Genomic DNA, 17,176 nt, shown 5'->3' on the forward strand with positions numbered 1-17,176 from the left:
TATATATATATATATATATAGAGAGAGAGAGAGAGAGAGAGAGAGATTGGCCTAGTACCCGGAAGCCAGCATCGAATCTTATATTGTTGAAGTGAACAAGATTAATGTCAATTAAGAAACAAATTCTCATTCGGTATTCGAGTTGGTGAAATAAGTGAATAAATGACTAATGGTCATAAGTTCGATTCCTCTTATCAACACACTTTCGAGCTAGCATGTTGCATATGGCTTGCAGGCTATTGTGTTACCTGAGAATTTACCTAGTGTGAATCGAAGAATAACGACGGAAAAAACATTTGACAACCTTGCCCAATGAAAGGAACAACTACACATTTGACACTACTTGGCAATGTCAAACACGTTGCATGCATGATAGAAATCATAAATGAGGATCAGATGTTGGAAAAATTATATATAGTGTGTTGTGACCCATATCGTCTGAGTATTAGTAAATTCAGTTAGGCATTTGAAATATTCATGAAAATAGCTGAAATTTATCATACCTCTTACGTACTTAATTAATAAATTTTAGGATATATAGTTTTTATGTTTGTGGTGATATTGAGATTAACAAGGTTATTATATATAGTTTAAGTTAAACTAAAAGTTTAGCAATTTTATATATTAAATGAAAATAATTACCTTTATTTAATTATTTGCATTTTAAACGTGGGCATGCTATGCTTACTACCATCTATTCTCAGCCGTCGATTCTTGAAAAACTTGAAATCTGAACCGTCATATATGCCGCAGCCCTCGATCACTGTCACGGCGGAGAGATTTCACAGAAAGAGGGGCGCTTTGGTTTGGATAATCACGGCCAGTTCATATGTTGGAGCTAGTCTCTGGAAGCTTCGCTCCATTCCGCCTCGTGAAACAAATGGTCTACTTCAATTCTAGCTAGGTTGTATTCTCTTCTTAGCTTGGCATAACCGTTGATGATTGGTTGTGGTACAAATCGTTGGAGCACATGAAATGCTCCAATTCTCATGCATTTCAANTTTTTTTTTTTTTTTTTTTTTTTTTTTTTTTTTTTTTTTTTTCTATATATGTTCAAATTGAGAAATTTGTAAAATTATTCTAGTTCATTGAGTAATCAAATTTCAGTCTAGCCCAAGATATGTCAGCAATGGTCTCTGTGGTGCAAGACATATCTACAATATTTGATGTCACATCAACAATGAATAATGTTAAAACAAAAATTGCAAAACAAATTATTGTAATTATAAAACAAACAAAACTTGCATATTAAAACTACAAAAGATTAAAATCGCAATAAATGACCGAAATTTTAATTCTCCCCCCTAAATTTTACAAGATGTTGTGTACTTTTTGTTTTATTTCTATATCTGCTATAAAAATACCTCCTTTGTGTATAGAGAATTTAGAAATGATTTGGCATTGTTGATGTGCCTATCTAAAGAATCACCTTCTATTTTAATTGATAGATGAATGTGTACAATGGGATGGGAAGTATCATAATTTGGAAAATGCTATATGTACGAAACAAATTGGATTGCAAAATGTATTTGAAATGACAAAATTATCCTTCTATTTTATTTGGAAAACTTTTTCAAAAAAACGCATTTAAGATAATTTTGTTATTTCAGATATATTTTGTAACATAATATGTAACACTCGCTCGTTGTGCATGTAGCAAGACCCTCATAATTTTTAATTTTTTTTGAATGGAATGTGTGTTATAATCATATAGCAAGTTAATTGCGACTATATTAAGATTTTTCTATGGTAATTTGAAGATAGAATTTTATTCAAAATGAGATAAAATGAAAATTTTGATTTATAGGGAATATTTTTCGATTCAGAACATTATAATTTGAAAGCATAAAAACCACTTACAACTGTAGAATATTTGTTCTTAAAATGCTTGAACATGGCTGGGAAGTGAAAATGCTCCAAAAGCCAGATTTCCTATGTGTTTATTAGGTGTTTTAACCGGAAAGGAAAAATTACATTGATGATCCAGCAAATTGGTCTTATTGTGCTTTCGGGTCAAATTCAAGTTTAGTTCGCGATCTTTGGTTCATTTGGAAATTTAAGTAATTTGATCACTAATGTCTAATCGGGTTGGTTATGCTATGCTATGTTTGGTTGCTAACTGGACTTGGGTCTGGGCTTAGGCTTGGGCTTGGGCTTGATAAATTTCATCTTTTGTTTGTTGGGGAAAGGTCTAGAGGTGGATGGGATGCACTGAATGTGGTTTTTGAATGGATGAAATATGCTTATACTTGGGCTCACATCTCGTGAAAATGGAGGCGGCGTGGCTGACGGAGCTTCCTCACGTGCCGGTGAGGCGGCGCGTACTGAGAAAACCAAGAAACACTACATGTGTCGTCACGTTTCTTTGTTTTCTCATTTTCCAGCCATTTCTTCACTAATTTTAGGCATTTCTGGAAAACTTGATAATTGATAATTTTTGGACTTGTATTTTAATTAATATGAATTTTTAAAACCGTAAACAAAATTAACTGACATTAGTTTGACATGAAAATGATTTAAAAATGTTTTACTACAGGTTCTAGTCAATATAAAATGACTTAAATTATATTATAAGAAATTATCTTGGCTTGGAATCGAAACCGATAAGAAAAAGTAAGCTACCGTTGTAAGATTTCTACCGTGAGTTCATTTCTGATTTCAAAACTGCTGATTTATTCGTATATGCATCGTATTGTGCATTCATATTATATTAATCATATCACTCTACATATTTGATTTTTGAAATTTTATTGGTTCCTAACTGGTTACCGATATGCTAGTAACTGAACGAATGAATGAGAAAAAGATCTATTATCGGATTTTAAGTCCACTGAACAACGCGGCTTCGGCCCATAAAACGATTCTAATGAATTACGAGTTTTAACCGATATATATGATTCATCTGAACAATATGAACTTAGTCTGAAAATGTGAGTTCACATTGACACGTAAATGATCGATTGTACGGATCTTATTGGCTCAGCAAGAATGTGAAATTACACTTGTACGTCTTTCATTCGAGATCGTACGGCTAGTATTCGATTTATCTTTTATAAAGTCAAATGTTATATATGTTTCCACTATTGTAAGTTAAAAATGATAATGATATTACAAGTCAAGACTCTCATGAAATTTTAAATAGTTCATTCATAACAATTTTCAAAAAACTCAGTTTTCTTACTATTCATAATGAACCTATATAAGGTATGTTGAAAATAGAGTAATTCTTAAATAAGTCGAACAAAACTATTCAAACTCAATCCATCATTCAAGAATTCCATATAAATGAAAATAAAAACAATAAAAACTGAAAACCATGGGAATAATACAAATTTTAATATCACAACTCACTCAGTCAGAAAAAAGAATCGAATAAGATCATGGTTAAATTATTATTATTATTTTTAATTATTTTATACTATATCGTTTGAAGGCATGCCCCGCGTGGATTTTTGAAATTCCTGTTATTCTGCGGTCAAAGTAATTATTGTAATTTAAAGTGATGGATAGCTTCACACTCTTGATTCCATTGCGGGTTATAATAAATATAAAAGAATTGACTGTAATACATAACACATGTTTATTTGCATAAAGTAGGAACAAAAAATAGTAACTGGATTATTGAGTTATGTTTGAGCAAGTATTTTAATAACGTAAAATATGTGTTTTGACAATATTCATATACAGATTTCATAAAATGTTTCTAAAAAAATTATGTTATCCAATTATATTTTTTTTAAGAATAATTGAGAAGTGTTTTTTGATGTTTCTATAACTTTTAGAAACTTTTCAACTGTAAAAATGTTTTTACAAAATAATTGTCCAAACATATATTTATTCTTAAAACAACTCTATAATTTTTTATAAAAAATTGTGAAACATTTTTATAAAAGAGATTTATAAATGTTTGTTAAAAAAAATCTACGCATGTTGAATTCTTTATTTCTTTTGTACGGTTCCCAAACAAATTACTTTCGTCTTAATCTTTCCCATTTCCAAAAATATATATAAACAATATGGAACTATTTGTGTTGACAAATAACTTTTGTAGGTAGATCTCGAGATTTTATTCACTTTCTTATTCTTACGAGTTGTGTTGACAATTGATTAACATGCCATTTGACTGAAAACCCATTTAAAATCCAGCCTAAAATTTTGATTATAATCCCACCGACGTGATATGGTTTTTCTTTATATAGATCCTAACATATCGCCAATCAGCCAGCTTTCATCCATTGATATTTATTTGTTCCCATATTCTACGTCTGTCTACATCCTACACATGCGTATATAAGAAAGGTGGGCACAAATTAAAGGACTAATTAAAATTATAGAATACCTTCAAATATACAAACTCACATGCCACCGTCCAACAAGGTCACACACACACATAAATATATTATTCTGCTCACCAATCGTGCTAATGTCTGTGCTTATCAATGAAGTGATACTCACCTATTGGATGTGATGACTTTTGGATTTGATGTATTTCATTCGGTGCGGAATATTTGATTTTGCGAGAAATTTGGGGAATAAATGTGAAATAACATTATTTTTTTATCTATTTCAAATTCTTCATAATTATAATTAAATCTACCTAATTAGAAAAGGAATTTTTTTTTTAAATCCACACAACATAAATTTATCAAAATCAATCAAATGGATTTAAAATCCACAAATGACAAAGTTTCATAATGTTGTATGTGTACTTGTTAAAAATATCTATAGTTGATGTCTGTTTCCGGAGCTGAAAATATCCTTATGGCTGGTGCTCAATACGGGAATGATTGAGTTCCCAGGAATAGGTTTTGATAGAAACTGAGCTCTAAAGGCTGATCTCCCTGAAATATTTTAAGCTGCAACTCTTACACACAAACATAAAATTTGTGAATGGAACGCACATAAGATTTTTCTCGTATAGTCACTTTGACACTTAAGTCAATTATTGAGCTCACGAAAAGAAAACTCACAATGTATAAATACATACAAATGTGATATATATTATATATAGGAGAAAACTAATTATGATCTCGATCGCAGAATCCACAAGTCTGCTTTGACTAGACATCAGACCATTCCTACATTAAATGCTCCATTAAATGCTCCTTTACATGTTTCATTAAATACCACATTAAAGACTATATTCCGTACTACGACCCAGGATATTTGTATTGTCATTAGCTTTGCCAAGTCAGTTTTAGCCCATCCATGTGCCGATTGACATACTCATAATTGCATACAAGTTTGATACATACAACGTCGTGCAATGTTTTCCCGATTATCTGGATCAAAGCTTACATCCTTGAGACGAGCATCTACTTAGGCCTAATTCCTGCTCGTTTAATCTCAATCTAGTGTCTTCCCAACCACTAAGTTCTTCAGCTCATGCCCAAGCTAACTACTTCTTTGAGTTCGGAAACCGAGTTCCAGATCTTTGCTGACGTAATGTCAGACTATTATAGAAGTGTCCAAACTCATCTCTTCGTTTCCTCGTTCGGGGTGTTCATTCAACCCCTCTTCCTTCGAGGTTTTTTTCCTCATTCACTTTTTGCAATGAACCCAATTTTCGCCTACTATAATGTTACTTCAATTACAAAATGTTCAAGTTCAACCCTTTATCTCGACCTTCAGACCATCCGTCTTCCTCTTCCTCGGACATTACTTTCCCAAGTTCGTTCCAAAAACTTGGTGTAGGTCATAGAGATGCCCAAATAATTATGATCAGAGCATCAATATATAACTTAAATTTAAAATATTAGAAGTCAAATCCCGATCGAGTTCGTGATTGATGTATATTGTATATTCCTAATTGTATGTAAAAACAAATAGGGAGAATAATAAAGAAGCGTGTATATATGGGAAAGGCAAATAAATTTGGCATGGAAACTAGAGTTGTCTGTAGTCCAAATTAAAAAGTAGTCATTTATATTCTGTAATCCCTAAAGTTCACGTTAATGCATATACTTTTATATCAACTTGCAAGCTGGTACATCAATTTTTTCCAAGCCCCCTAAATCCGCCACCGTCATTGGTGCGTTGAAACTATATTACACAAAATCGGTCCTCATTTTTCCATCTATAATAATATATAATTTCCTTCACCTTTTTTTTCTGGTAGATGGACCATTTTTGTTTTGTTTCTTTCAACACATTTATTTATGTTTTTATTTATTATTTTTTATTTATTATTATAATTAATAAAGCCTATAAATATCTAGTTAACATATATTATCTATATATATGAAATATATTACATCCCATTCTAATTAGTAAGTAATTAGAGGTGGTCGGTACGGTATATCGTACCGAAATTTCGGATATCGTATACCGTATCGAAAATATCGGTATGAGAAAAATGATACCGTTACCTTACCGAATTTTCGATATACCGAAAGTCGGTACAGTATCGGTAAAATACCGTCATACTGAAAGTATACATATAAAAAATCATTCTCTTGTAATTATAAGGCCAATGATTACCAATACTAAACAAATCCCTCAAGACAGTCAAAGAGACCAGGAAAGATATATACAAAACAAATCCATAAAGACAATAAACACCAACCGCAACATGTGTCTGAAGATCCAAGATATCAATGAACACCAATAAACTTCAAACGCAACATGTACGACTTATTCATCTGCTATCTTTGCAACAATGTCTGAAGTCCTGTGATTTCTGAAGCCTGTCAATTTTTCAACAAGTCGAGGCTCAGCATCCAGTCCTCTAACTAGCTGTAAGGTTATGCTACAGAAATAAGCGTTCTCAACAGTTTAAATTCTCAACTATGAGTCGATTTGCTTCACTGAACTTTGATTTGGACTATTCCAACATGTTGAGTCCAAACAGAAGTTAAATTCTTTATTTTAGTACGGTATCAATATATATCGTTTTATACAAAAAAAAATACCTTATATTTTTTAAAAAATTTAACTTAATTATTTATAAATATTATATATTTTTTAATTTATATATATAATTTCGGTATTTCGACAAATACCGAAAATTTCAAATTCCATACCGTTATCATACCGAAAATTTCGGTATCGGTACCATACCATACCAAAAATTTCGGTATACCAAAAATTTCGATAAATTCGGTATTTTTCGGTACGGTAACCTCAGTATATCGAAAATTTGGTATTTTTTTCCACCCAAAAATAAGTTTAGCCTCGATCTGCAATCAAAATTTCGCAAACGATTGCCGTAGTGGCAATCTGGTAGTAAATATTAATTAATTGACCTGTTCATTTACACAAGTCAGGGAAGAATAGACAAGAAATGCTATACTAATATGTAGGTAATATGGTAATAATACTAATTATTAATTAATTTACCCTCAACAAAGATTAAAATATCATTATTTAGAAATTGAACCATGTCTTATCACCTTAGATAAGCTACATAAATAAAAGATCAAAACATAAAACCTTTTGAAATATTTATTCTGACAGGTTTGGCCTTTTATGGTTAGGCCAATCGGCATGTATAGCTACATATATATCTATACCATTATTTATGTAACATACTCCTAAAAAATTCAATATCTAAAATATATCATAAAATCTATTATTTAACTCAAATCAGATAAAATTCATATAAAATATACTACAACATTTTCAATTTTAACCATAGTATAATAATAACATTTGGTTTTATAATTGCCACAAATTCGATATGTTATTCTCCTGAGTCGTGTATATATACATAAATTAATTTTTTTGGTCCACCAACTTATCGGATTTTGGATTTTGGTTCATTATGTTTTCAAAATTTAGTTTTTGTACACTAATTTTTAATTTTATGTTATTTTTGTCTAATTGTTGAAGTGGTATAGACAAGCACCGATGTCAGGCCACCACTTTTTTATTTCATGTCATTTCGATGTCATATCAGTATTCCGACCGATGAAAAAAATAAAATCAAAGTTAGTGCATCAAAATTACGTTGAAAACTTTATGAATCAAGATATAAAAAAAATTTATTTTCGCTTAATATATAAATACAAAGTATAATAGACATACCCACCCTCCCAAAAAAATAGCAAAATTATTAGATTGCTTCAATGGCCTTGCCTAAGAGGTAGGTTACCTAATAAAAAAAGAGTGTTAAATATCTTGACTAATTCAAAGTCAATTAAAAAAAATTAAATATTTATTCGTACAAATAATTGAGTGTAAATACAAAGATGAGATAATTTTAAATAATGAGTAATCCAATCGTTTGCATGACATCATCAAAAATATATATTATATAAACGATCAAATATCACCTTTTTTCAACATCACTACCCTTCAGTCCAACTTAGTTTCTCTTATTATTATTATTATTATTCCTCACATCCTCGTCAGCAAGTGAGAACAAAATGGCGATTCATATCGGTGAAAGCGTGTGACACTTTTAGATTTCCCCACATGGGGATGAGCCCTTTGACATTAAGGAAAAACTCAACGCAAGCAATATGGAAAAACAACGAAAAATATTCAATCTTTTCGGTGTGGATATAGACGTCGGTAATCTGGTTCATCCCTTTAAAATATTCGTTCCTCAGACTGAAGAATAGTCAAAGAAACTGCTATTATCAGGCCTGATTGGATATATATTTAGTTTATTCAAGCGTCGTGTTTCATGGCTCAATCTGCAGCAGGCGCTGATATGGAAGATTGGAGTTTGCAAGCAATAGTTAGAGGATCAAGTGGTGATTTGTCAAAGATTGCTGATATGGATACATTTGATCGTTATCATGATGACAATTTGTTTTCGGACTTCATTTCCGGTGGTTATCAGTCGATAGATCATGAGTTTTTTGCTAGTTTTCCTGGAATTTTCGATAGGGAAATGGATTCGAGGAATGGATTGGAGGAGCTTTACAAGCCATTTTACCATGTTGCAGCACAGAGTTCTTTTGGGTTTCAAGAAAATGAGCAGAAATCTGGTGTGGAGGGCTATAAGAGAAATCAAGAATCTGATCAATCATCAGGGAATAATTATGCTAAAAGCGTTTGTAAAGCTGTTTCTACCCCAAAATACAAAAGAAGGTATGTAGAATAGTATTTGAATTTAATTCTGTGTAGTCAATTAACAGGTTGGTTTTTATTATATTTTTTAAAATTATTTTCCTGTACTTTATGTAGGAAGAATCAGCATAAACGAGTGGTGATTCAAGTTTCTGCAGATGATATTACTTCTGATAAGTGGGCTTGGCGCAAGTATGGCCAAAAACCTATCAAGGGTTCACCATATCCAAGGTCTGAATATTTATTGCATGATAAATGCTTTGCATTTCAAGTTGTTGCTCCTCCATCTTATTGTTCTATATCCATATTAATTGATTTGAAAATGTGCAAATGATCCATTCATCTCAATCGCCTAATAACTTAAAGATCGCTGCATCACTGCATATTTAACTTATTTCGAATTGTAAAGGTCGATTTCTTGAATTTTTCTACTTCCCATATGTATTAAATAAAATATCTAAAATCATGGTAACCTTAAATCACCAAACTCATTCTAAGGGCTAAATCTACTTAATTACTCTAACCAGTTTATGTATATGTGTGAACAGGAGCTATTATAGGTGTAGCAGCTCAAAGGGCTGTTTGGCACGGAAACAAGTGGAGCAAAGCTGTGATGATCCTGGAATGTTTATCTTAACCTATACTGCAGAGCACAGCCACAGCCTGCCTACTCGGAGAAACTCCTTATCCGGTACAATCCGGCAAAAATTCCCATCTTCAAAAGCACCAAACATGCCTCTTGTTAAGCAAGAAAAAGACGAGGAACCAAGCAGCCCCAATTCGACAAAAACCCATACGCATTTTTCGTCAACAGACGAAGATTTTCATCCAAGAATTAAACAAGAGGGAAAAATAATTATGGCTGATATAAATGATGCTGATGATTTCGACATGTCCGATGATTTGATACTGAACGGTGAATTCTTTTCGGGTTTGGAAGATTTTGATGATTTTGTTTCAGAGCTGGGCAATTCACATACATCTTCTCCACAGTTTCCGGTAAGATCATGTAGCTGATCATATATTTCAAGAATTGAGAACATGCGATCGACAATGTTATTGTTACATAGAGTAAGATTAATTAAATATTCTGATTATTTTCTGCTTCCAAAAGAAACTTCAATGATCTTATCCATGGTACATGTGTTGATATAATAATGATACACTTCCGTTTTAATTGATGAAAATTAATTAGTTTAGTGGAAAATATTACCAGTGACATTCTTAATTAGTTTTCTTGTTTTGTATGTACCCAATGCATCAAAATTGTTTATCTAAACAATTCCCACAAATATGCGTTCATAAATAACTTACATATAATATAATTAATGAAATAGTCACATCATTAATTATTTCAAAGTATAATTAATTAATTGATTTTCCCACATCTCTACTCAAAAATTAAATTTTTTTTAACAAATGAGACCCACGCGCGAAAAAAATAAATAAACAAAAATCAATCATAGAATGTGTAATATATATTTTATAAAAATCTCACTTTTTAAAATTTTTATTATTATTACGTTCATAGTTAATAATATAACACACATCAACACAAGCCCTTAATTCTATGTAATTTTTTAATTTATATTTACACACAGAAACTTAGGTAGCTAACTCCCATTATATTTCTTCTCCATGGACCGCATCTTTGATTGTATTAGCATGCAAATTCAAGCACCTAGGCAGATCAGTGTGGCCACCAACTAAAGCAGCCACAGATCCTACAAAAGCTGCATTCATGTATGTGGTGGGCTCTAAATGTGAGTAATCCGATCTTGAATCTGTGAACTCATCATTCGAATTCGGTCCTCCAACAATGGCGCCTATATGTGTGTTCGGATTTGGCTTTGAAGATGAATACCAGTCTGAATACCCCTCATTGCAGCTCACTTTGGCAGGATGTGTATGGATTGAGGGAATTGATGCACCTCTGTGGTGTAATTGTGTGGGGGATTTGTTGCCAAATCCAACCATGTATGACATCTTCTTGGGGTTATTTCCAAGGATGTAGTCCACCTGTGAAGCCAGAAACCACATCTCACGCTGATCAGATAATTATGAGCTCTATAGCAGGGTGAAAATATATAATTTTCGGCACTCGATTTGAGTCTCTCATGGTAAAATAAAAAGAAAACTATAAATTTGGTCATTTATTTTTGTCTCCTTTTGATTTAGATCTTTTATGTTTACCAATTCAATTTCAATCTACTGTCTTTGTTTTTGTTTTTGTTTTTTTAAATTCCAAGTACCTCAGCTCGTAAACACTTCCATATAAACAAAGAATAAAAATTGAAAAACAAATAATCAAAATTATATATATATAAAAAAGGATAGATACAAGGCTAAAACTTTATTTTGATTATAAAATATCGAAATTGCAACAAAAAAATTGGTAATTATCCCTAAAATTAATAAAGAAGTAGGGTGTTTGAGGTATTAATTAAGTCTAAATTTTTGAGCTCATGAAGTGATTATATATATGTGTGTGTGTGTGTGTGTGTGTGTGTGCGTGTTGGTGTTTTTATTAATGTTGTATTGGAATTATCAAAAGAATAAATTTTTTTTTTGGGTCCTTGTACTCTTAAATTTATTAAAATACTCGTGTTAATATCTAGAAGGATCACATTAGGAATATTAAATTTTAAGTATTACACGTTCAAATTGCCTACTTTCAAATGGATTATGTCACTCAAAAGCTTGTATATATATATAATACACATATACACATAATTGTGTTTGCAGTGTGTTAATAAAGTCAAAATTTAATTAATTAATGAGGATAGGATTAATTAGAATACTACAGGGGTATAAACGAATCAAATAGAGCCGAATATAACGAAAATTTGAATGTTCGAATTCGACTCGATTTAGTTATATTTGAGTTCGAGCTCTATTCGAAGTTCAAAAATTTTAAAACTTTAGCACGAATTAAAGCTCGAGTTCGATTTTGACTCAAAAGATTCAAACATGTTTGCAAACTATTTGAATTACAGTTCGAAAATAAGTAATCAAAACGCTCGAAATTTATTTATTTAATATATAATTATATTATATTAATGAAATACTAAAGCTCGCGAGTAGCTTGTAGACTATAGAATAAAATAATTTGATTTCGAGTTCGGTTCGAAAAAAGTTTGAACATGTTCGAGTTCGTATCGAATTCGATAAGCTCGAATATGAATCAAATGTTTTTCGAGTCAGTTCGAGAATCTCGTGAACCGGCTCCTTTCCTTTACACCCCTAATTGTCAACCAAGTTGGAGAGCACTGTGGAAACTAAGATGAAGCTAATTTCGTAGTAATTAAAACCTTGAAGAAAATGCCAAACTAGAATATACGTGATCGATCGATCACCTACGTACTTTGCTATCCTATATTTCTAGGATATAATTTGTGGTTTAAGCATTTATTTATGTTTGAATTTCGCTAACCCTTTGAAAATATTAATAACCTAGCCTAATTAATAGCTAGATCATGTCCTTTTAAAGCAAATTGCATGCTGTGTTTAGGTTTTACGTACCGAACCATTAAGTAGTGTAGTGGTTTAACAATAGAATAAGTAGTCTGGTCAAATAATTACATTATAATAAATTCATTAACCTGTGATTTTGCAAAGTCTTTGATTTGAGAATTGGAAAAATGGACTGATCCACATTGGACTCCCTCGACACCAGCTGCGCTTAAGATTTTGGAATAGGCAAGAAGTATCATCGATGCGCTCGTCACATATTGTAGGTTACTGCTGTCTCTAGTAAATAGAAGTCCACCTGTAAACCAACTACTCCAATTATATTTTATTAATTTATTTACGATTTCATGGCTTTAGAATGTTTTCATGCTACTAAAAAACATATATTTGAATCCAGGATTTAGCAATATCATATGATATGCGGGGATTTATTTCATATTGCTCTATTTTTTCTGGAACGCACACATAACGTGTGCCACGACCTGTTAGTTTAAATGACAAAAGCATGATTTACATGTGTCTTTTGAGCAAGTTTTTATTTAATTTAAATGGGTCATCTTTATACATATAAAGAGATAGAAGATGAAATACTATGTGTGTGTTTATGTTTTAAAATATATAAAGCACGGGGGATGTTTTTTCGATTTTACGACCAGTGAGAAATTCATGTTCCGGTAATAATTAGACACTACTTAATTGGTGGGTACCTTGTGATATAATTAATTAATTTAATATGATTGTCTGACTAACCAGGGGTTGTTTTGATCTGCAGAGAGCTACTTCCAGGCAACAACGCACACACGAATGAATCAGCCCCATCCTTGTATTTTGCGAGGTTTGACTTTCCATCAAGAAATTCCTGATAAGAAATAATCTCTCCTGTTATTGTTTTTCGTTTTGAAAAAAAATTCAATTTTCAAATATTGTACTAACTATGATTAAATATAGGAAATTAGATTTCGAGGTAACATATACTTGCCTTGGCTAGTAAAGTTTGAGCCCCAGCAAACTTATTATCCCAACTGAACTCAGAAACGGTCTGACTCCATCCCTGATTACTCGTTACGTAATTTAGATATGTGTTGTCTCCACTTGCTTTATATAGCCAAGCAGCAGCCCACAGCAACTCATCCTTTATATTAATCAATCCAATAAAACAAAATTCTCAGCCCTTGTGTATCATCACTCGTCTTACAATAATATAACGTGGGTGCATGATTGGCTCAAAATCTATATATCGATCCAACTGTGGCTTCAGATTCTTATCTTATTGTACTTCTCGACTTCATTAATAATCTCAATTCTTCTCTAGTGATAAGATGTTGAATATGGGTAACGTACTACTAGTTGCGGGAATTAAGCTTGTAAATTTACAGGTTATACTCAAGTGACATATTTTTGTAGTGATGAGTTTCTGTAATATAAATTTCAGGTCAATCCGGACAAGCTTCGGTCTATTTGAACTCGAGTTGGCTTGAAACATTAATAGATTTATAGAAGAATATGATACAGTCTTATAAGCACTACTATCATAGTACGGGCATGGTGTATTCTTAAGAGTAAAATGGTGTCGTTTGGTATTTTATTACCTGGTAACCAGAGTATGAACAGTAAAAGGGGCAAGACACCTGATAAGATCCTCTATACTTGTCTGCAAACTGAAACAACTGAAACCAACAGTAGTTTAATAACTTTAATCACTTCTACTTATATATACTAAATTTTCAGACTATGTGAAACAGTGTATAATATATATATATATATATAGTCACCAATTTTGAGTGGCGTAGGAGTCGGGCGGAATAATTTGGAGAAACATCCTTGAAAACAATGGATGCAGCAGCAAGGGCGGCGGCAGCATCGGCAGCCACCTCAGTTCCGGGAGAAGAAGCGCTGATTTTGTACAGTGTTCGAGTCGTGTCCATATCTTCGGGCCGCTCCCAACACTGATGGTCGTTGTTCCCATCCCCTACCTATTAATTATTTTAGAAAATACTGCGACTATAGAATTTACTCAGCTGATGAATGAGAATTACTAAAAAAATTTATTTACATTTTGTCAATTGATCGAATTCGTGAAATTGAAGATCGGAGCACCGAATTAAGCGATTAAGCTTTTTTGGTTGACTGATCATGACCGTAAAAAATATGGCAATAAACTTTTCATTTTACGTTGAAAATCTGAATTAAAATCCCGTGTAAGCACAATCAGTCACGATAAGTACTGTGAACTATGACACGTGAAAATCGTTCTTTTTTTTTTTTTAATTTGTTTGAGTCGGGGAAATGATTTGTAGTTACAATTGAAACTCCAACTCGAGACCTGTGTCAACTTGAGACCTTGGTTAGTCAACGGAAAAATCATTCAATTTTAAATAAAACATTTTTACAACTTTTTCCTCGGGGAAAAAAGAGCAGCAGCTAGCAGTGACCTGAGTGTAGAGTGTGGTCGACGATGTGTGAGCTCTGAGCAAGAAAAGTGTTCCCCATTGAATCGCATTTTGGAGGTGACGAAGCTGATTTGCTGAAGCGATCTCATTCTTATATTCGGAAGCGGCCCAACTCAATAAACTCATGGAAAATGACATTGGCCACCCAAACTTCACATTGTCACCAGCATCATAATATCCTCCAGTTAAATTTACCTATAATATCAACATGTTTCATTAGCCGTCCAAATAATTTTTGTTTATATAGAATAATAGAATGGATCTTACATTTTCAAGTTCTCCATCTGATAGAGCCGAATCGCCCCTCCATTTCACTCGTTGGCTCGACGGCAATTTACCCGAACGTTGCCCTTCAAAAAACAAAATCCCTTTGCTCAATGCATCCTTATAATCTCTAGCATCCAAGAATAATCTAGGATCTGTAATAGATTTTGTACTTGCCATCGGACCAATAAATAATGATATCACAAACAAGATTACTAAATGAGAAGTCATATTTTTTAGGACTTAGTTAACTTCTTATTGTGAACCCTTACTCTCTGAACCATTTATAGATCCACAGATTGGTATGGGAACTAGCTTGCCGTGCTTGTTTGTCTAACGCCGGTTTACATAGTTTAAGCGTAGTTTAGATAAAGATTTTGGATCCTTGCGTTAGTTATTATATTACATAATCCTTGAACTTGATTTAGATTTTAGATATTTTATCCCCTTAATTTGATCAACGCTTTGGGATTATATATGTGCAAAACGATTAATATATAAAATTTGTTAGTTGTCCACGTCCGTTCGAGAAAATCTATCGGAGTTGCACATAGGGAATTGGACAATCGTTCTCCCATTGAGCTAGTTTTTGAGGTTGAGTTAGGTTCAAATCTCAATCTATCTTAACAAAATTATGGGTTGGTACAATGTACGGAATGGAGGACAATGACGAAATTTGAGCTGAATAAAATTAAAATTAAATTAAATGTAGCTTGGAATTAATTAATTTGATATTACTAAAAATTAAAATCCAATTTTAACACATTAATTAACTGCTATATTTTTATTAATTATATAATTAGAAACAACATTTTTCTCGTTTTTATTGAAAAAATTATATTTTCAAATTGAGAATATTTTATTGTTTATATGTAATTTTAGTATTCTATATTTTGTCAAATTTCAATCTTAATCTACTATCTTCATTTTTCAGAGATATTTTAATCATTTTTCCAACGTGGCGTTGATGTGACAACAATGCGTCGATGATGTGACGTTAACATATGCAGTGTCACTTCGATAATTCCGATGAAAAATGACTAAAATTGTCAAAAATTAGAATATACATAAATAAGACTGCAATTCGATAACATAAAGATATTCGAAACGTGTGTGAGGGGATGGGCGCACATATAAATTTAAGAGATATTTGAAGATTGTAAGCAAGATTATATTATAGAACTTTTGGAGGAAACTAGGTAATCATACGAGACAATAATTTGCATGTTATAAGTGTAAGTTGTGGAATGGAGATGGCGTGAGGGATTGAAAAGGTGTGGGAACAATGTCATGCCATCAAAAACTATGTCATGCCATATAAAAAATATCACAAATTATAAAATTGAAGTTCCAAAGATGGATATAATAATATTCTATTATATGAAATGAACCCACTCCTCAACGTCATTCATTAATCGAATGAAAGAATCACAAGTTATTATGTTGTAAAGAATGGGAAAGGGCAATTGTTATTTTACATCCCACAATGTCTTACGTGAGGAAATGTCATAAAATAACGAAGGCTATATACACGGAATCGACACCACGTCGAGTCAAATCAACGAAACTTTTGCGATCACTAATAACTCATATGATATCAAAGTCTCAAATTGAGATAATATCGAATTCGATACTCGTAAAAATCCCCTTACCCGCTCGAAAAAATAAAAAGGAAATTTTAAAGAAACTTTCTCAAATTAAATAAATTTTAGTGTGTACAACAGGCCAGGTACACGAAAAACTTTGAAATGGGTAAGTCCATACTTGGTGGGCCGTCAGTACGGCCCGACAACTTGGAAGCCTGGTCCAGAAAATCTGAACAAGAAATTTTTTTCCTATGGGCCTGGGTTGGGCTCCCACTTCCATCTTATAAATCCATCTTACCAGAATTTATTTATGCCTTATTTGGGAGAGTATAAAGATAGGAAATTATTTTTGATTATTTAATAAACTCAAATTTATTAAATTTAATG

General features: G+C 32.1%; 2 protein-coding genes across 3 annotated transcripts; one reads left to right on the forward strand and one right to left on the reverse strand.

Moving 5' to 3' along the window:
- Positions 1 to 8,299: 8,299 nt before the first annotated feature.
- Positions 8,300 to 11,243, forward strand: LOC140980104 (WRKY transcription factor 22-like). 2 transcript variants are annotated; one of them, XM_073445782.1, is made up of 4 exons: positions 8,300 to 9,039; positions 9,136 to 9,249; positions 9,567 to 10,017; positions 10,683 to 11,243. In XM_073445782.1, the coding sequence occupies exons 1-4, from the start codon at positions 8,630 to 8,632 to the stop codon at positions 10,701 to 10,703; spliced, it is 996 nt and encodes a 331-aa protein (XP_073301883.1). In that variant the 5' UTR covers positions 8,300 to 8,629; the 3' UTR covers positions 10,704 to 11,243. The 2 variants fall into 2 exon arrangements, with proteins under 2 accessions (XP_073301883.1, XP_073301884.1); XM_073445783.1 differs by having other exon boundaries at positions 10,620 to 10,756.
- LOC140980103 (endoglucanase 20-like) lies at positions 10,642 to 15,444 on the reverse strand. The gene is made up of 8 exons (XM_073445781.1): positions 15,207 to 15,444; positions 14,922 to 15,134; positions 14,262 to 14,462; positions 14,079 to 14,156; positions 13,469 to 13,621; positions 13,240 to 13,348; positions 12,621 to 12,787; positions 10,642 to 11,037 (listed from the first exon to the last, which is right to left on the reverse strand). Exons 1-8 carry the CDS (start codon positions 15,432 to 15,434, stop codon positions 10,642 to 10,644), a joined length of 1,545 nt encoding a protein of 514 aa, XP_073301882.1. The 5' UTR covers positions 15,435 to 15,444.
- Between the last annotated feature and the right edge of the window lie 1,732 nt (positions 15,445 to 17,176).

The sequence above is a fragment of the Primulina huaijiensis genome, chromosome 7, assembly GCF_012295235.1.
Source record: "Primulina huaijiensis isolate GDHJ02 chromosome 7, ASM1229523v2, whole genome shotgun sequence".
In the NCBI taxonomy this organism is placed as follows: domain Eukaryota; kingdom Viridiplantae; phylum Streptophyta; class Magnoliopsida; order Lamiales; family Gesneriaceae; genus Primulina; species Primulina huaijiensis.

Coding starts and splice junctions, on each gene's coding strand:
- LOC140980104 (XM_073445782.1), top strand. CDS start 8,630: ATGGCTCAATCTGCAGCAGGCGCTGATATGGAAGATTGGAGTTTGCAA. Junction 9,250..9,566: donor AAGGGTTCACCATATCCAAG/GTCTGAATATTT, acceptor ATGTGTGAACAG/GAGCTATTATAGGTGTAGCA. Junction 10,018..10,682: donor CATCTTCTCCACAGTTTCCG/GTAAGATCATGT, acceptor TGATTGTATTAG/CATGCAAATTCAAGCACCTA.
- LOC140980103 (XM_073445781.1), bottom strand. CDS start 15,434: ATGACTTCTCATTTAGTAATCTTGTTTGTGATATCATTATTTATTGGT. Junction 14,157..14,261: donor TCCTACGCCACTCAAAATTG/GTGACTATATAT, acceptor TGTTGGTTTCAG/TTGTTTCAGTTTGCAGACAA. Junction 11,038..12,620: donor AAGACTTTGCAAAATCACAG/GTTAATGAATTT, acceptor CTGGCTTCACAG/GTGGACTACATCCTTGGAAA.